At 39.8% G+C, this 20,588-nt stretch overlaps 1 protein-coding gene across 1 annotated transcript; it reads right to left on the bottom strand.

Moving 5' to 3' along the window:
- Window positions 1-118: 118 nt before the first annotated feature.
- PWP1 (PWP1 homolog, endonuclein) lies at window positions 119-19,716 on the bottom strand. Its single transcript, XM_086753875.1, has 15 exons — window positions 19,563-19,716; window positions 19,412-19,470; window positions 17,166-17,320; window positions 16,663-16,748; window positions 14,209-14,305; window positions 12,441-12,551; window positions 11,565-11,695; window positions 10,118-10,191; window positions 7,857-7,953; window positions 6,933-6,994; window positions 5,202-5,313; window positions 4,058-4,148; window positions 3,071-3,192; window positions 2,529-2,634; window positions 119-1,798 (listed from the first exon to the last, which is right to left on the bottom strand). Exons 1-15 carry the CDS (start codon window positions 19,626-19,628, stop codon window positions 1,683-1,685), a joined length of 1,485 nt encoding a protein of 494 aa, XP_086610001.1. The 5' UTR covers window positions 19,629-19,716; the 3' UTR covers window positions 119-1,682.
- Between the last annotated feature and the right edge of the window lie 872 nt (window positions 19,717-20,588).

A 20,588-nucleotide genomic window follows, 5' to 3' on the forward strand; every position in this document is an offset into this window, starting at 1 on the left:
CTTCCTAAAACACAAAGCAACTTAGATCCACAGAATCATTTAACTCATCAAGTCAAACTTCTAGAGCTTCAGTGTCAATTAATACCAAAGATAGCAAGAACAGAAAATACAATCCTCAAAGAGCTTAACATAAAGTATTTATTTCAAATTAAAGCTTAAAAAAAACTTGCAGATTTTCAGTAGAGAGCACTTGAACAGAGGTTCTTAAGCTTCAAAAAAGCAGTTGCTCATTTGTTGTCCCCACATTGTTCACTATTGCTTGGCAGAGAAGGGATTGAGGCAGGAATCCCAAAACATCCAAAATACTCTTGATTCCTGCAGAGCCATGCTAAACACCTGTCACCAGACTAGAGACAGCTAAATTGGATTTAGAAGCAGCCACTTGAAGGGATGGGAAAGAAACCTACAGCCCTGTCTTTTCCCCAGCTGCAGTTTGTACCAATACAATTTATCTGCTTTACCTCATCAGAATGAGTTACAATGAGCTAAGGTGGAAAGTGGTGAGATCTTGTCAGCTACATGCACTGACACTATGCCTGCTTTATAGCAGTTGCTTTAATACACAGGGTATTTTTGCAGCAGCAGCGCTTTAACAGACACCTTCCAGTATGTGGAGAGGGAAGCACTTCACCACAGGATGACAGTATCATTTAACTTCTAGCCTGGGGTAAGGCACTTACTTTGGTGTTCATTTGAAATGTGAGGAAATTGTTTGAGTCACATTCCTTGACGAGGCTGCTGATGCTATAAACAAAGAGTTTAAGTCAGCGGTTAGGCTGATACTCAGAATGTTCCTCAGTGCCTTCAGGTTTCAGGCAGAAAGCATGGAAGGAGTTAAGAACATGAGTACATAACACAGACAGCTTTCACCAGTGACAGTGATCAGCTGAGATCTCTGCCCTGGCTTCATGTCCTGACAGCCTCTCATCCTCTTCTGAGTAGTAGCTCCTTATTTAAGCTCAAATTCTCTTTATATATATTACATTCGGAGCTTCAAGAAACATACACATGCAACATCAGTAAGTTTCCGGTGCTGTGGAACCAGGAAAAAGAAACCCTTGCTGGGATACAGCTGGGATATTCCTGGTTTGATACTGGTGATCTGAGGTGTTACAAATACATTTCAAGATTCTACTTGTGGACTCCAACTTAACTACATAAGAAATACTTCTAGGACTTTAAGAAGTTACATAGAAGAACTTTTAAAATCTGTGTTAGAAATCTGTAAATCTAGCCTCAAATTAAGGATAAATTACCTATTTACACCTGGCATTTCATTCAGCTTTTATTTCTTACACAACTGCTGCCTGAAATATTTTTCCTGATGCCCTTAGAAGATATTTACCTTCTCTGCAGTATTCAACAAACATCTGGTAGCAGCAGGATACTTTTCTAGTGAATATTTCATTTTATATATAAACTTTACACATAGTAGCCCCTGTTTCAGGGATTGTAATCTCAGGCAAAAGCAAGTGATTTAATCTTTCAAAGCCGCTAATTGAGGCAGGAACTTCGAACTGCTGACTTCGAGCTTAACCCCATCACCACGTTTCTTTGTCTGCAATGAAGAAGCTTGCAGATTGCAAGACACTCGAGTAATTTCTATGAACTCTCACCAAACGGGGATTTGTAGAATGCTCATTAGCCGTAGTCCCATTAATTACTTTGTGATGTTCGATCCATCACGATTCCATTGCTGTCTCTGTATCGTTGCTGCTACTGCTGGCTGTGGAGCTGCAAGCCACAGAGCTGGCACTAGCCAGAACAAGTCTCTCTCTGTTTCCAAAAGCTTCATTCACTGCAACACAGATAGAGGATTGCTTACATGTGACTGTTCCAGAGACAAGAGCAGTACAGCAGGTACAGCACGGTGAACATCACAGAGCGGAAATGCTAAGCTGGTGCAGTTTTAGACCTTTCCCCCCTACCTCGAGTAGGGAGTCAGAGTTTACATGTCAGAACAATCTCCTGCATATCATACTTAAATTACAAGTCCTGTTATTTCTCCCCTCCTCAGCATCTCTAGAGGCTTCCCTGTGCATAATTCTTGTACCTAAGTATTGTGAAATGGATGAGTTTTGTAGAGTAAAACATTAAGTTTAAATAATTTACTTCTGGTTTTAGTCTCTCTGATTTCCACCAAGCTCTTAAAAGCCTTCTCCAAAAATTAATGCCATTCAGTTACATGTAGCTACAACAACCGATCAAAACCAGTCCTCGCTTTCATTCCTACAGGTACTCAAGACTGTGATACTTGATTACACTAGGAACATTAAGAAAAAAAAAGTAGAACATAAGTATGATTATTCTTCAGCTACAAGAAAATAAATCATGTGGCAAATACAGTTCTCCAAGTTAGGAAAACCAGGCACTTTTTGAAGCTGAAAACATGAACACATATCCAGTCTTGGGGTATTTAAAAATACTAACCTACAGTTTCTCTTAAAGCCACAATACATCACTGAATATACAAATACACCCTGGGGGCAAGGGGAAAATCACAAGATTCAAATAAATGAGAATGTTACCTGCAGAAATCTTGCTTATATCCCAAACACGAAGCCCTTCTCGCTCTCCTCCAAAGGCAAAAACAAACGGGAAGTCAGGGCAGGAAGCTGCACAGAAGAGAACACCCTGGGAGGGAGGCAGAAAGAGGAGGAATTTTTTTTTTTAAATATCATCCTGAAATGAATTTGTCCTCTGAAAATACTTTCACCAAGCAAGTTATTTTGAAAAGACACTAAATGAAAGTCAAGAGTTGCTAATTACAAACAGTAAATCACATCTTTGTCTTGAACCTGGCAGATACACACTGGAGTACCTACAGTTCTACTCAGAACATTGTACCTGGTATTCAGGTCTGAGGCTTTGAAGCAGTCTGACAATTACATGCTGAATTGAATACAGCACTGTAATGAGCATGATTTACCCAAAATACACAGATGGGATTTTTTTTTTTCCTAAAAGATGTTATGTGAGGTCAAACACAATTCAAGTTAGAAAAAAAAGATAAAGCAGACACAGTTTATATATAAATCTTCTTAGAATCAATAAATGAATATTACTCTACCATTTTCATAACCCTGGAATGGATTAAACTTGGTCTGTCTCCCAGGATATCCCAAATTTTCACATATTTGTCAGCAGATGATGTCACAAGGCACCCTTTGATCTGACTGCTTAGTTGTAGCCCTGGAAGATTAAGAGTGCAGCAGCGTGAGAGCACCAAGTAATCACTGTTTCACAGAGATGAGGATACATTTGGAAGCAAAGTCATGAGAACAAACCCAATATTCTCCTCACGCTAAACTCTGTTCCAGCACAAAGGAGCAAAAAGTTAATGAAAGTTTCATGCTGCCTCTGCTCCCTGCAGTGAGAACAAACTGACTTCATGTAGGCCTATTTTGTCTCTCAAACCAACAACAGTAACAGAGCAGCACAAAGATGCTGCTGTTCTGCTTCTTACTTCACATAACCTGGCTTCTCCAAGTAGTTTTCTTCATTCATTTGCCAAAGACCATCTCTTCTGCTGTCCAAGACGATGGGGCATGTTCATATGATCTAATTTTAGATACCTAACCAGGTGCTTCCAGTTGCATTTTAGAAGCTCCTACGCTGATCAAACAATTAAAGTAACCTAAAGGATGCAGTGTGAAAACCTTCCCATGCACCACCCTAAATCATCTCCAGAGTGAAAGTCAGTAAAAATTAATTATGCATAGAGAAGGTAAACATTATAGTTCATAATCCTGGACCAGATTCCATAGTTTTTGTTCTTCCTCACCCCAAAAAACCATAGGGAGCATGTCCCAAGTGAATAGATCTGTTTTGACATGCTTACTCATGTTATTCACCGAAAAAAGTTCACTGTTGTTAAAATACTTTGCTCACAACGGCTTCTCAGCAGAGGTTTGTTTCACGCGCCAGCTACCCGTGATAAGCATGCATAACTCTTATTTGGTAAGCAAAAAATCACTACCACCTCAGTCATATCAGTCAAAGACATCTTCCAGATGTGCCTCGCCACTGGGGCAAACACAACTCACGCACAATTTACCTGATACCTCTTCATCGTGAGCTTTCAGAGTAAACAGGGGCTTATCAGAACGAGCATCCAGGCAGTACACAAAGCCATCCTCTGTGCTCACCTAAGGAAACCACAACATTTTAAAAACAAACAGCCGTAGTCACTCATTTGAAAATAAGCTCCTATGAAATCACACCCAGCCTCTATTAAATCCCTGTGATTTGAGACAGGCTTACAGTACTTCTCAGTAGGGCGCGTTACACAGTGCACAGCTCTGCGTCCCCAAAGTCAGACCCCATCCAGCTGGTGCCTGAGCTATTCTATGTACCTAAAACTATGCTGCAGGGACTTTCACGGAAGAAGACTTCCGGAAGAATCCTACACGTTTCTTAAATTTCATTTTGGAGATGGTTGCACTACTAAGCTTGGCTCTCACGTTAGACAATCACATACAGACCCTTTAGTCTCTTAACTGTCAGTTCAAACTTCGTGGAGCCATCCAGTGGCAGCACAATAGCCCTGTGCGAAACTAGGTGTGATTATACTGAGAGAGATCCACATCATAAACCCAACAGAACTGAGCAACTGCTTTTGTTGGCTGTATACACAAAGCAACAGAGAACTAGACAGCCACTAAGATAATAATAACCAAAAAAAAGATAAGTTTTAAAATTCTGTTTAGAAGTTTTATTATAAAAATATCGATAAAACCAAAGTATTTTTACTCTATACCAGCTAGGAGGACAGTGCCCTCTAGTGCTGATTTGAAACAGTTAATTAGTATTCAGGATCTTAGTTCTAATTAGCTGCTTCTCAGCTGCAGTTGCCTCATTACATGAAACACAACAGCAGCTATGCAAAGGAAAATACATCTCAGCCACTGAAGACAAACAACATGGCAAAGATGCCACCTCTGGAGTGAAAAAGCATCAGCATCAATCACTTTTCTACTGTCATCACGAAGATACTAACTAAGTGGCTAGTCTTGTTATATTTGTTGAAAAAACTACGTAAAACCATCCTCCCACGCACTGCATTTTTAAAATAAGGAATGCCAACAGTCCAACTGTCCATCAGCTCCATTATATGATTCAGAAACACTACGAGCACAAAAATACAGGTTAAATGAAATGGCAACAGTCAACAGACCAAGAAGAGAAGAGCAGGTACTCACCAAGAAATGACAAGGTGAAAAATGATTCCAAGTTACTCTTTCAACCTGACCACTAAACCGCCACATTCGATGGTTATCTTGTGGGTTTCTGCAATCATACAGCACAGCTGATCTATGGGAAAAAAGGACAGGAAATTAAAAAAAAAAAAAATTAAAAAATCAAGGCAGAATAATTAATGAAGTTTGTTTTTCCACTGGCATCTATAGAAGGTCCATGTAAACTACAATTCAAACATGAAAATGGAAACAAGTTCACTATTTAGTCTTCCAATTCAATAACAGATGAAAATTTCTCAGATAAGCACAAGCTTTTTCCATATGCTTCCAAGTTTCATCTTGGTTACAAACAGCCATTCTACTGAAACTACGCAAACAGAGCTTGAATTTACTCAACACATAAAATACTTATCATATAGGAGACCATTGTTATGCAAATATATCACTTAATTACGAACAGACTTCAGTAAAGTCTAGTAATGACTGTTCAAAAATAACACACTAAGTAGGAAATCAATTTGTGATACATATACAAACATTTTGAAATAAGCTTTAATAACAAGGGAAAAAAAAAAAACTTAAAAAAAAACCCCCAAAAAAACAACCAATCTTTACAAACGGTTAGGGAAACTCTACTCCAGAAAGGAGAAAGATGCAATTTTTAATGGTCTGACTTTCAGGTTATGAAGGCATCTGCCAATATTCATTAAATAGCCTGGGGTTCTGTGAGGCTTTACAGGAAAAATCCACAAAGGCAGCCTAATAGTTTATAGGCAGTATACCAGTTTACAGGTGTCCATGGTATCAAAGGGCTAAAAAGGGATCAAGAAGCTGACCTCAGTGTTTGGACTCTTTCTTCTTTTTACTGAAGGAAGTTGAGGGAGAGGAAAGTGGACAGAAGCCACTAACAGAATCCACTATGTTAGGTTCCTAATAACAATAAAAGGTTTTATTCCAATACTTTCACTTAAGCAGATGTAGCAAAAGCATAATAGAAGCCAGAGATTCTGGCTAAATCTTGGCTAAAGATTGACAAGTCTATAAATATTTTAATACAAGGACAAAGTCTTAAAAGCAGAATAATAATAATAATAATAATAATAAATCAATATAGAAAGTCATGGTTATAGAACAAAATTTAAAAGTTACCCCTATGAGATGGTAGAGGGAGGGGAAGATTTTTGGCTGGTAGGGTTTAAAAGAACTGACAGTTACAGATCTAGTCCAAGTGTGCAGACACAAATCATTTCACACCATCTCCAGGCTGCAATCACAGGAGGGAGACAGCCCGTTAAATTTGGACTATGGCATGCCTATCAATAGAGGCTGTAGGGAGCAGACTGGGAATTTAAAGTCCTTCATGCCCCCACCTTGGTCTTACAGTTTGGCAAAATTTGGACAAGTTTTAACAGGAATGAGCAGTGACACATTCCCAATGCAGAAAATGCCACAAGGCCAAATTAAGAAATAAATTCAGTCTGGAGCAGACACTTGGCACTGAAAGCGTCAGTCCAGATAGTTAAAGGATTTGGCTAGCCCTGAGAAAGAGGTAAGGAAAACTACGTTCTGGCCACATACAAACCTGGCTACCTTGCTAGAAAAAAATAACAGCATTACTCAGATTTGGCACAGTTATAAGCAAATAAAAAAGAAAACATGAGGCAACTTCACGGGCTTAATTCAATAGTAATACCCGCCCTACACATAACACTTGAAAATATTACCCTGACATACTTATCATAAGATCCAGAAATAAGGGTCTGAGTTTCAAATGGATGAAATTGCAATGTCTGGACCTAGATAACAGAAGATTATTTTTTTAAAATAAGCATTGAGATATAACACACACATACAGGAACAATCCCCCACCCCCCAAAACCAGCACATTTCCCCCCAAAGAACTCTCCTATTAAGCTTGTTGATACTCAGATTTCTCATAAAACAGTGCAAGAGATGCACATTATTTTTATTTCAAACACTCCACCCAGTAGAAACAAGATATTTTCCAATATAATTTAACTGAACAGAATCACATGCCTCCTTTTTTGCCCTAGATATGAAAAAAAAATAAGCTGGAGGAGGTAAAACAATAGCTGCTTCCAGTCTGGGGAAAAATGCAAATGTTAGCAAAAATGAAAATTAGGAGCTTGCCAAGGGTAGTGACTTTGTAACAGCAAAATACAGTTATCGCTATTAATAACTAACTTTCACATTTTAATTACTATGAGATGAATTCATTTCTGAAGTACCCATCACTACGGTATTTTAGTATCATTTTAAACCTTTCTTACCTAGAACAAACTGTAACTGACACTCATTGCTTCTTTAAGAGAGAGTTAGTTTAACCTCTGCTCAGAGATCTACTTTTTGTAGCTTACACCAGCACTATTAGATTCCCAATCACCATTTCTGCTTTCACAGAAAATGCATTTTAAAAAATGCAAACTTTCTAAAGGATAAGTTCAATTACATTTTTAAAAGCAAATACAGTGTTGTTCGCAAAAACAACTAATTCAGAAATTCAAAGAATTCTGCACAGTTGTTAGAAAATTACAGAATTGTTGTTCTAAGGGTTCACCACCAAGCAGCTAACGGAAACCTGTATTTATTTTTTTCTCTCTATTTTACAGTGGAAGGAACATAGCAATTATTACATACCTTGTCTGTATGTAGCATCAGGTTGGCTGCTGGCTTACCCACAGACATATCCCACAAAATCACAGTGTTATCAGCAGATGCACTTGCTAAAACATTCCTGATAATGGATCAAAAAAAAAAAAGTTTTAAAAATCTTTATACAGATACAAACAAATAATGTCAAAAATACAAAATACATACAGAGCCTGATTCTGAGTATATTCTGTTCCATAGACTATATCTATCTCAAGCCTGAGGGATAACTCCCTGAAGGTAATTTTAAGTTACAAGTAAAAACTACACACTATATTACATTACATTACATCAGTACATCACTTATAATAACAACATTGACATTTTTGCTTGTATTTACCCCTGGACACCACTTAAAATATCATTTACCAGAAAATTTCTCAAACAAAACGAAGCAAGCAAGGCTTTTAAGCACTTCCTCTCCTTTGACATTAAGACAGCATATTTAAACACTACCTATGCAACTTAGTTCTGTTTGCATATGCATACAGCCAAGAGCCAGACAAACCTGTTTTTAAAATACTTTGCTCTTTAATATCTGAGTGTTTATGTAATTATTGAAGACCCAACACTGTACACCCTTCATAGAATGGTGAAAGGAACCACTTTAATTTTAGTTAGTTTACAGATCGCACATTTCAACACAAATTTGACCAAATGTGTTAAGAACAATAAACACAGAGTTTAGAAGTTTAATCAGAAAAAACTCAAAACATTCTCAAAGGCCTGTCGAATATACAGTACAATTGCTACCACTGCTCCATTGCTCTTAAAATCGGATCTATTACCTCAACATGTTGTTTCTGATTGAAACCATGCCCCCCCTCACCTTTTTCTTTTTATATTAACCAAGTGTTTCTAACTGAAAGAGCCAACATCCTCCTGGAAACACCGTTCTCCAAAATGATGTTATAAGGGAAAATCAAGAAAATGTGTAGTGAAGGCTTTGTGAACATTTTACAGTAACATGATTATGACCTACAGGCAGAAAGGTATTTATAGAGCTGTCACAGCACGTCTTACTTAAAAAAACCAACCAAACAACAAAACATTTAAATATAAGCTGCTCCAAGGAGTTCCTTGTTTTGCCCATAAGCTTCCCACTTCAAGGTCGTTTTTATTTCCTGAAAGATTTACCAGTATCGATGAGTTCGTAACTCAGCACATTACAGAATTATGCATTCCAGACACTTAGCTACTGCAGCCCTGATTTTTGTGACTTATCTCTATATTATCACCAGACAACCATTTCTAGGTACATGAAAACTCTTTTGTAAAACTGATGGAATGATCACTACCATACTCTGTGCACATGTGTATAATTTAAAAATAATAGACAGCATACTGCAAATTAAGAGTGCAATTTATGTACATTAACTGCACGTCTATGTGGGTGTTTACTTCTTCAGTATCTAGATAACACAGCATTACAAGTGAAGGCTTACACCTGCTCATCAGGAGTATGCGGAGTTGAGTATGTGTATCTTCAGAGACATTTATGACAGCAGGGAAGAAAAAAAAATGGGAAAAAAAAAAAAATCAGCCTGTGTCTGACTGGAAGTTTCAAGGCCCATGCTGAGGATCCTCTGACAGCTGAACTGTTCACAACCACCTAAGCAATAAAAACCAGCAGCACCTTTATTTCAGTTAGCACACTGTCCTTGACCTCTCCCCCAAGACGGGCCAGCTTTGTGTTGCTTCAATACCAGCACTTCATTGCTAGTTAATTCAGGCAATAGGGAATTCTCTCTGCCTGGGATAACCCAAAGGTCAGAGGCATTTCTGTAACTGTGCTATTGGGCTCTTTACACTCTCTTTTCTGTTAACAGCTCTGGGGCATAAGCCAGAGGAAAGAAAAAAAGAAACCAGCATAGCAAGGACTTCCTTCTATAAATCTACTTTTATCTCTTGAAATGGTGGCTTAGGTCATTGGCAAATGGGCACAGGTCAGGGCAGCCCTTCTGCTTCTCCAGTTTGTGCATCTGACTTAAATGTAGCCAATTTATCAAACGGCTTAGACCCACCTTAGCCCTGCCCTTATCTAAACAAACTGCAAATAAAAAGCAATCAAAAGAAAAAAAAAAAAAAATCAAGACTTCTAGTTAAAAAAAAGAGGAGTGTGTGTATTTTTGAGAATTGATTCATTTCAGCATTGCTTTCAAGTTCAATGTTATACTACGTAAGATTTTGGATTTGTGTGAAAAATGTATGCCTAATTAAGTATGCATATTTGCACACATTTCTTTTACCTGCTTTGTTTATTCCATGAAAGATCAAGCACAGCATCAGTATGGCCTTTCGCTGTCCCTTCTGAAGATAAACTCTGTACGGAGATACAAAACAAACAGACTTTTGAGAAAATTACAGCTTCAATGGAAATGAAGCATTACAACACATTAGTATGAATTCCTTAATGCCTTCACAAACAACTTCATATTTTAAATGATTCTCACTTGCTGCAACAAGGCTTTTGATAGAACTGTCTCTGCAGTACCTGCACCTTGCCTCCTACCCCAGATCTCAGATTGCTCCATTCGCAGCTGGTGGGCTTACAGAATGGGTTACTTCCTTCAGCCTAGTAGAAGAATTTCCATTGTCTCCAGTTAATGTGCAGCTTCTTCAGCTTTGTTCTAAATATTCCTGGCAGTTTGCTCTCTCTCCTCCCAGTTAACTGAGCTTTACGTCCTTGTAACTGCCAGCTCCGACAAATTCTAATTTAAAACAATTAAGCTTCAAAGTTTACTGGGACAGCAACTGGAAACGATCCACAAGCCACCCCATTACTCTTCCGTTCTTAATTCTTAATTCCAGGCTTTAACCATCCATACAGAGAGCAATTAGCATTTCAAATTGAGGTAACATTTATGAATGGTATCTTCAAAGCAATTCTGATAACTCAGTGATTTTCAGAAGCAAATTTCACAGAATAAATTCCCCTTCCAAGGATATTTTTTCTATTGTTTTTAAACCTTCACCAGAAGGTCTGAGAGCTCAAGAAATAAACTCCCTTCACAATTACAGAGTGGTAACACCACAGTGTTCCTCCGCTTGGGAAACCAAGTTTTGCTATATACCCAGTGTTCACCTTCTCTATTTAGTCTAGGGAGCCTTTAAGCACTTCCTGAAGCATCTGTTATATGCAAAATCTAGAAAATTTAAGTTACGTTATCTTCTATACTTGTTTTACAGACCAAATCATAACACCACATTCAACCATACAATGAGAGTCAGATTCACCTCACAGAGCTTAGCATCCAGTCCAAACATCAGCCTTCCTCTCTGGTAATTAAGGTTTTTTCTGCAGTCCATTAAAAGAAACTCAGCCATTCTCCGAGTGTGTCTCTATGCATTCACCTTACACAATTTCAATGACTAGCTTCAAATATGCTTAAATTTTAGGGAGATAAAGCTAACAGAGATGAATCTTTAGTAAATGTATTTTATTAGTGTCAACCTTGTCCTTAGTTAAACAATGCCTTTTAAACTCTCTGAGTCACAGGAAATACCAGTTTTGACCTATCACAGATGACCATTGCATTATCTTCTGTAACCCGTCTAAACATCACCTTTCAACATGATAGATGAAATTAAACCAGATTATCTATGATTTTTTCACTACAGGAAAAAGTAATAACATCATCATCCTTAGTCCAAGTCTCCTCCGTCCAATCAGATAAACCATTTTGCAATACTTACTTTCTTTCCTTTCTTTTTCTTCTTTTTCTCTTTCTTGTCTCCAAGAGAAAAGACTGGTTCTAAGGATTCTACTATATCAAGGTCCCAAATGTCAATAACTGGGGTCATGTTACCCACTGCAACATAATTTCCTACAAGCAGAAACCCAAATGCAACCACATTTATTTAGAGTTACGAAACAGCATATTTGGCAATCCAGTTGTTACTTATTTGTTTGATTATGTAAAACTTATGTGCAAGAATCTCCTATTTGGACATATTTGATATTTATAACTGACAAGGAGCAATTTAAAAATACCAACTGACAGTAGATGTTGCCAGAAAAAATTTACTTGCCCCTTCAGTACAAGTAACTGTTCAAAGAAGTTGTATAAAGTTCCACATGTTTTGTTTGGGTTTTTTAAAGGAAAAAACCCCAAACAAACAAAAAACAAAACCACATTTCCTATGCTATAGAAAAAAAAAAAAATCTGTAGAACACAGGAAAAAGGTTACTGAATACATAAATATATATACATTTTGCTGTGTTTTAGTTAATCAACTGCATTGGCCATAATGAGTTTGAAATAAAAGCAACCTTTCATTTGCAAATGGAAAATAAAGCAGATTGGAGGAGAGCTTGCTCTGGTCTGCTAATTGACAATAACTTAATTATTTGTAATAAAACCAGTGTTTTAGTCAAATTACTTATTAAGGCAGCATCACCAAGATGACTGTATCACCAAACAAAAAAAAAATTATTCAGTTTTTCCACCTTAATATCTTCATTTTATCTCTGTTCATACCACTGGAGGAAATTATCTAGTGACATTACATTTATATACTTTTCAAATAAAAATATTTAACTGGACATTTACAGTATCCTTTGTAATTTACCTAGTGATTCATCAGGACTAGGATCAAAATTCAACCACTCCAGACTTAGAGGGTAAGCAGGCAAGATAATGTCATGATGTACATAAAATGAATTCTCTTCATGGTTATAAACTGAAAAAGAATTAAAGATATACAAGATATCAGTGAAGAAGAAAAGCAAGCAACTGTACACAGTTCACTTCTGCAAAAAGGTAGATATGGCAAACACTAAATTGTCAAGGAAATCTAGAATGTAAATTTGCAGTGTGTTCAGAGTTTCAGCATAGAGGCCAGAGCCTCCAAGTACTAATATTATGCCTCACAGAATTACACAAAAGAAAGAAACATTATCCTGTGTACTTTACATAATGAAGTGGCAACTTCAGCAAAGCTTCAACACTTTACTGCTAGCATACTACACTACTTTCTTTGTAAGCTCACTTCTAAATAGATGCTCCATATCCACCACCACCACTTTCTACATGAGGATACGTTAGGCTTAGACATTCACTTTACAGAATCAGCAATTTAAAAAAAAAAATGAAATCATTCCAGATGCAATCAGAGGGGAAATGAAGGAAAAACCCAAACAGTTTTCAAATTACAGGAAGCTGGAGAAGTCAGATGAAGTTAGTTTTAGCAGGTTGTAACTGAGATACAGGAAGAGTTTTGGTAAAGCAACCACATACTAAACACAGCATTCCCTCTAGCCAGCTATTTTTCTCCTTATAATAAAAGAATACACTAACTGGATAGCAGATAAAACCCATTAATTATTTTAATAACATGGTATCATCACACACACAAAATCACTGTGCCATTTTTAAGTGCATGTGACAGATGTTCAGATACTAAGGTCTTCAGCTAACTACATACTCTTAGTAATTAACTAGGACAGGTCTTAGTAATTAACTAAGACAGGGCTACCCAATGTTCTAAACAGCAGAAGCCTGTGCTATTGTTTTTTAAGTTTATACAGGGTTTTATATATACAAAAAAAAAAATACATACACACACACATATAAAAAGACACAGTTAACAAAACTTGTAAACACCTCCAGATACAAAAAATGCCAGAGGCTGGTATCTGAAAAGATGCCTTCAAACACTTTGGTCTTGCCATTTTCTTAAAACAGAATACTTTGCTGGCAGAAACATGCACCAGAGCAGAAGTAGCCAGAAACATTCCCAAAGAACCATCATAAGAAAAGATGGTAAGTTCAGCAGTCACTAGTACTCCTTGCTGCAACAGAAAAATCTTTTACACAGTAAAACTAAACCTATCCCTAGACAAGTGGTACTCAGACCTTATTAAGGATCCTCTCTTCTAAAACTATGATGATAAAGGTGCCGATTCTTCTACTCCTAGCAGTGGAAAGCACATTTAAAGAAGCAAGAAGAAAACAAGGGAAAAAAAACCAACAACAAACTACTAGAGGAAGCTTGAACGACATGGAAAGTAAGATTGTTTGGAAGAAAGATTGTATGTCCAGAGAATAAAAATACCATAGTATTTTCTAAGTGTCTAGAATGAAATCAGGAAATGCTATACAGCCTGATAAAGGCACACTGTCCTCTAAGTAACAATAACTCCACATTAAATACTCTAGTTCTGGAAAGTGGCTAAAGCACCACGACATAGGAAAGAGGACAAAACACACTGGGCAGATGGAGAGAAAAAAAAACTTCCAAAAAACACACCCCCCTCCTTCTATACAGCCATATGGAACAGGATAGGCAAGACCTATTCCCTAGGTTCACTGTAAGGAACAAATCCTCTGCTACTTACCATGGACCTCCAAACTACAGTAGTCTTTATCAACCCTGCCGCAAAGGACAAGATTGTCACTGGGCTTAATCAAAAAGTCCTCCTGTTCATATTGATCCTGAACAGCAAAAAGGAGAGGACAACAAATATTAAGCAAGGCACATAAATGCACAAAATTACATATGTTCCAAAGGTTGAACCAGCAGTAACTTCTAACCATACCTGAAAACACTCAAAACCCAACACCCTGCTACCCACTCACCTAAAACCATCTTACAGTGGTAAACAGAGAAAGGCAGGAACCAGAATCAATCACGGGGAGATTGAATAGTTATTATATAGACTGAAGGACTGGTTATGTGGACCTACGTGGATTTAGAGAGTTGTTTAATTACCAAATATGAAACTATCTTTTGAGGCTACCATGATGCAGCCCATTGCTTAGAAGAAAAATCACCACCAGGAGCCCACATTCACAGCTTATTTCCCTTGTGCTCTCATGCCTTGAGCATTTTATACAAATGCAACAACTTTTTACACAATAAGCATACTGTAACTGCTCCTCACACCCAGGAAGCAATTCCAAGAGCATTAATGCATTGTCTACTTTCTGGAAAATATTTCCAGAGAAGTACTGCCTACAGCTATACTGGGCATTCAGCTGTACCAGAACAGATGTAACCTCTCATCTCATTTTCATTGTTACTGAGGAATGGAAGGCATTCAGGGAATTTTTGTTAGTGGAAAACTAAGAACTGTACATAAAAGTCAACAGTCTTACACAAACAGAGTACCATCCTTCAAATATACAACACTACAACACAATATACACACTATTTGGACTTCTTGTTGTAAGCTTTTAATTTACTTTTATTCACTTCTGGCATCTTTCCAATGTTTTATTTCTATCAAGTACTGCAATTCTTTGAATTAATCAACTTAACGCTGCACAGTACTTCTTCTTCAACAGTACTAATCGTAAATACCAAAAGACACCACAAAATTGATGTTGAAGCACTAAAAAGTATTCTTCTTCAGAATCTGAGGAAAGGACTTGAGTGTAGGAAGAAAGGCCCAAGAAAAAGCTGTTCACTTTTTCTGTGTTTGGAAGGTTAGCTTTTCTGACACAGAATAAATGGAGCTTATATTCTCCCGAAACCCTGTGTGAATATCTCTTTGACTACAAAAATAACTTTTAAAGCATTTCTCTCCTCTACTGGTACACAGGAGCAAGAAAAATCATCAACCGATCAATGGAACACAGAGAAAATACATTGCCCCAAAGTGCACATAGCAAGTGAACTCGTTTTAAAAATAAGATGCGCACCTTCCTCTTCGAGTGTTGTTAACTGTACGTGAAGCCACCATAACAACTCCTTGTCTGAGACCACTCATTTGGCAGAGTCCCCTGACACAAACTAGACGTTGCGCTAGAAGCCTGCAGCTACTCTTTTCTTTCAATCTTACTAGCTTTGTAAAGAAACCAAAATAGTATGGGAAGGCCAGCACCCAGAAAAATCTCAGAAGTAGTCTCAAAAATTCACCTACTCCATCACCTTGCTCCAGACTGATCATAATCTCTCCTAGTTGCTCTCTAGATTACATGGTTTCTTCTCACGCAACCTCACCTTGTAACTGATTTCTGAGATCTCTCCACCTAAATTAAGTCAATCACAAGTTACAATCTATCCTCCTGAACTAAACTGTGGGATAGTCTCTGGAACCTCTCCCTACCTTTTCTGAAGAGGCACCCAGTATTCTAGCTAAGGCAACACCGACATTAAGTAGAACAGCAGGATTACCTCACGTCTTGCACACTGCAGCTCTGTTCACCAGAAAAAGACAAACAGGCTGCATAACAGGACAGCACTGTTGACACAGCTTGTGTACACTGCAGCCAGACTTCTTCACCCACTGCAGAGCTCCTGCAAAGCCAGCTCCCGCAAAGATGTTCCCCACCTATTACTTGGTGGAAACTGATACAGGCAGAAGCAGCCGAACACACAGTATGCTGTGCATATATGCTTAACAGGGACTTATTTCTTCATGCCATACCCCTGATCTGACATGTTGCCTGAGTCCACCTCAGCTATGTTTCTTCCACCAACTGGTGGAAGGTGTAAGTCTTGCAATCTGGCAAGTTTTCTAATTTGGGTCATTAGCAGTCTGAGACTTGTTATTTCTTCAAGCAGTTTGTGTGTCCTACTAGACATGTGACAAACCACTCCACATACAAAACACGTGGTTGAAATAATGAGCCAGTTCTCCTTGAGATGTGACTTAAACATAAAAAACACACATAGAAAGGACTGCACAGAGCAACCTTAAAAGAAAAGAGTTCCACCTGATAAAAAAAATCTAGCACACCTTTGGAAAGTGACTGCAAGCACTTACAGACCCTAAGGCAGTGTGGAAAATTTAACTGATTTTTAAGTTTACGCTGTTTAAGATATTTAACATTTTTTAAGTACTTACAGTGGTTTTTAGAGTGATGTAAGGATCCTGATCATTACTCCCATATACTGCCAAACTAGCCAAAGAGTCTCCAAGTTTTAAATCACCTAGATGGGAATTTCAGAACATTTTTATACATGTCAATGACAGGTCAAATGAGAATATCCCGTTACCTGCATTGCAAAATAAGAGGAGTGGGCTAAATGAACTTACAAGTTCCAAACATAAGAACTTCAGCAAGCTAAATCACTAAGTGCTTTCAGGGTCTTCTGCTCTGCTCCAGCACTACAGCAGGGGGAGTGACAGTCTTTCCAACATGGTTCTAGTGTCAGGGAGGGGGACACTGCATTGTCCCACTCACTAAATGACTTATGAAACTGGGACAAGCAAATAATTGAACATGTGAATTTCCAGCATTTGAAACAGAGCACTGTGTAGTTTTAGGATACTAATGTCTTAAATATGACAAGAAGTTAAAAAGTTCTTCGCTTACACGGCATATCTGACATTTAAACTTTTCTTACCTGTGTATTCCTCTTCATCATAATTTTCCAAATCATATTCATCCAGTTCATTATCAGACAGGTCTTCATTTTTATGAGATGACTTAGCTCTGTCAGGAATGGCTACATTCACGCCACTTGCTGTCTGGCCTTCATCGCTCGTATCAGCGCCATCCCTGTTTAAGGGTACACAGCTCTGAGAAACTGACAGACATTTAGAATGCTCACAGGTAATTGCTTAGGAGACTGCTAACAAGACTTCAGCACACAACCCTGGCTGTTCACATGGGTCTCAAGTTTTTACGCCAATAATTTGGAAATCCATTCACTCCTTTCCTATGTTTTCTCAAAACGCAAGGCACCATTATTCTCAGGCTTTCAAAGTTTTTCCTTAAAAGTGTTTTCATAACAAAATGTGGCACAAATTTTGCTCAACAGAGCTAACCTGTGTATCTAAATCCCTTTCTCTTACCCTTCTTTTGCGGATAAAATGCTCTCAACCTCACTTCTGTGCGTTTTCATGTGTTCAATTCATTCCTTCCTTTTTGTTTTTCCCCACCCACAGGCCCTGTCATGTGTGGTAATTTGCATTTCTTCAAGATTTTTAAGATCTTATTTCCTCATACTTCCCATACTTACACTAGAAGAAAAAAAAAAACATAAAATTCATTGGGTAGGGATGTACTGTGGATTACTTCTTACAGAGTACACTATGCAAGACCCAGAAAACTCGGAACTTTCGAGGCAACAATTCTGTATGCAAGGAATTCAGTAGAAGGGAGTGTACATTAAACACTGGCTGAGGACCCGACAGACGTCTCAGATGTCTCAGTGGAGCATGCTCCATAGGAACTCATCCCTGCTGAACACACTGTATTTCTCTCCTTCCGCATACAAAATTCCCAGACAACAATGAGCCAAGACAGTTCTCATAAACAGTTCTAAAGTAATCAGAAACCTATTTTTATAATCTGTTCAGTAAAAGAAACACTTCACATTACCAGTTTTCATTTGTGTAAAAGTTGTACGCAAGTTTTACTTATGTAAAAACTGGTAACAAGATAATTACAGACCCCAAAGTTTGATTTGTGATCTTTGCACACGAAACAAAGTGACTGATGTTGTAACAAATTCTACAAACTACCAGAAGTTATAAAGAGATCATAATACCTTTGGTTGTTATGGATGGTCTTTAAATTTCCATGCTGAAGTTTAACAGAATGCATAATTACTAACAAACAGCACCTCAAATCTTTCCATGTTTTTGAAATTGCAAGAGAAAGGAATCCACTCAAAACCCCAAAAGTTCACATGCATAAAGGAAAAATAAGTAACATCAGAGATAACAGAAACAAATGCTTATGATTATTTTGGAACCACTAAAAACCAGAAACAGAACAAAGTACATTCTGGGACAAAACTCTCTGGTCAGCAATAATGTGACAGTCACAGGTCCATCTAATAGAATCAGGTGGATAACATCCACCCAACTCTAAAAGCTTTTCCTACTGCCTGTTGCATCTGTTCAATCTTACACACTGTGGTATAACCACACACCCTACATAGCTGAACCAGAATCAGAAACCTAAACCCATGAGCAGATCTAACTGAAAAAGGCCAGAAAATTGAGTAAGACCCCAATCTCTCATTGTTTTCTAGACAAGAGAGAGCCATCGCTTTATTGTCTTCCATAGGTTATGTTTCTTAAATCCCTCACTTCTGTTATTCTTTTCATAAGTTCATTTAGCTTCTTAAAAGCAGAGCCACAAAACACAACGACACAACCAAGGACTTTCAGTGCTGAGCAGAGTCGTGATGGCTCCCGTTTCACATGGGAACCACAAATACACCCCGGAGTGACGTTCTGCCTTTATTGCCAAAGTATCAACACCAGGTCATTCCGAGCTCCACTGCGGCCTCCTGACCTGCTTCCAGCGTAACATCTCACCCTCAGCACCCACTTTGTCACACTATCAGGTTGGGACTTTCACCTCTGTTTGCCGCATCACCGAAGCAAATCCGGATCCGCTCCCAGCACCCACGGTTACAGGCCCAGCCCCATTTCCTCACTTCAGGCGGGAACGGCAACTCCAGCGAGAACAGCGGGCTGGTGCCCGGGCCCGGGGGAACGCCCTTTCCCCCTGACAGCTCAGTCACCGGCGAGGCCCGGGAGACGCGGCCTGGCCTGGCCTAGCCTGGTCTGGCCCGGCTCGGCTCGGCTCGGCTCGGCTCAGCCCAGCCGCCCCCACCCCGCTGCCCCGGCTCACCCCAGCCTGTCCTGGGCCTCCTCGATGAGACCGTTCAGCTCCTCCTGGCTGAGCTGCACCTGCGGGGCGGACACACAGAGAGTGAGGGGGGCGAGAGCGGCGAGGGGCGGCGGGCGGGGAAGGGTCCCTCGGCCCGGCCCCCCGCCCCTACCTTGTCCGGCGTTTCCTTGGCAACGCCGCAGCGCACCCAGGCGGCGCACGTCACGGGACAGCTCATGATGGCGGCGGCGACGGCGGCACGCGAGTGGTGCGGTGCGGTGCGGTGCGGTGCGGTGCGGTGCGGTGCGGTGCGGTGCGGTGCGGCACGTGCGACCGGCTCCGGCGCACCCCGAGTGACGTCACCGGTGGGTGGCGGCTCCGCCCGCAACGGCGTGGGGAAAACGGAAGGGGCGGAGACGGAGCCGCGTGAGGTCATCTCGGAGCGCCGGGAAAGCCCGGGATGGGGGGCGGGGCTACGGGTTGGCCAGCGGCGGGGCGGGGCCTGAAGGGGCGGGGCACGAAAGGGGCGGGGCCTTCGCGGGTTCGAGGTGGTGTTGCCTGCTGAGGGTGGAGCCCGGCTGCCAGGGGCCCTGGTCCGAGGAGCGGCGACCGGTCGGTTCCTGAGGGAACTTGCTGGGAGACTGATTGCCTTGAGCTGCAGTTGCTCTGGTTTTCATAAAATTAATAAATAAAATGTCATAAAATTTCATAAAATTCCTTGCGCAGCCACTCCTCCAGGGTGCCCCGGTGAAGCAAGGTGCTGCCCCAGGCTCTTCCAGTCCTTCGCTTCCGGCACTGGATCATGGCTTCCCCCCACCCATGGGGAGACACCTGCCCTGCTGCCACTTTGGCTCTGAAATACCCCAGCAGCGACCCCCCCAAAATTAAAGGTTTAGGAAAACCTTTTTGTTACCAATGTCTAAAACGTATCCAAGGGAAAGAAGCCGATGGATGGAGTCAGAGGCGAGAAGGAGCTTCAGGAAGTTGTGAGGGACTGGTGTCTTCACCTGAGGGGCTGCTTTCTGCCTGCCCAAATGTCAGCGCCATACACCAGCTAACTCATTAAAATCGGAGAAAATGGATAAAATGTCAGCTGGAATACACAGGAAGGTCATCTCTTACTAACAGGCAGAAACCACTGCTGTTTCCATCACTGAAATCTTAATTCAGCGGATAACGGCAGATTACATGGATGGGA

Source organism: Chlamydotis macqueenii, chromosome 1 (assembly GCF_036417535.1).
Source record: "Chlamydotis macqueenii isolate bChlMac1 chromosome 1, bChlMac1.mat, whole genome shotgun sequence".
Lineage (NCBI taxonomy): Eukaryota > Metazoa > Chordata > Aves > Otidiformes > Otididae > Chlamydotis > Chlamydotis macqueenii.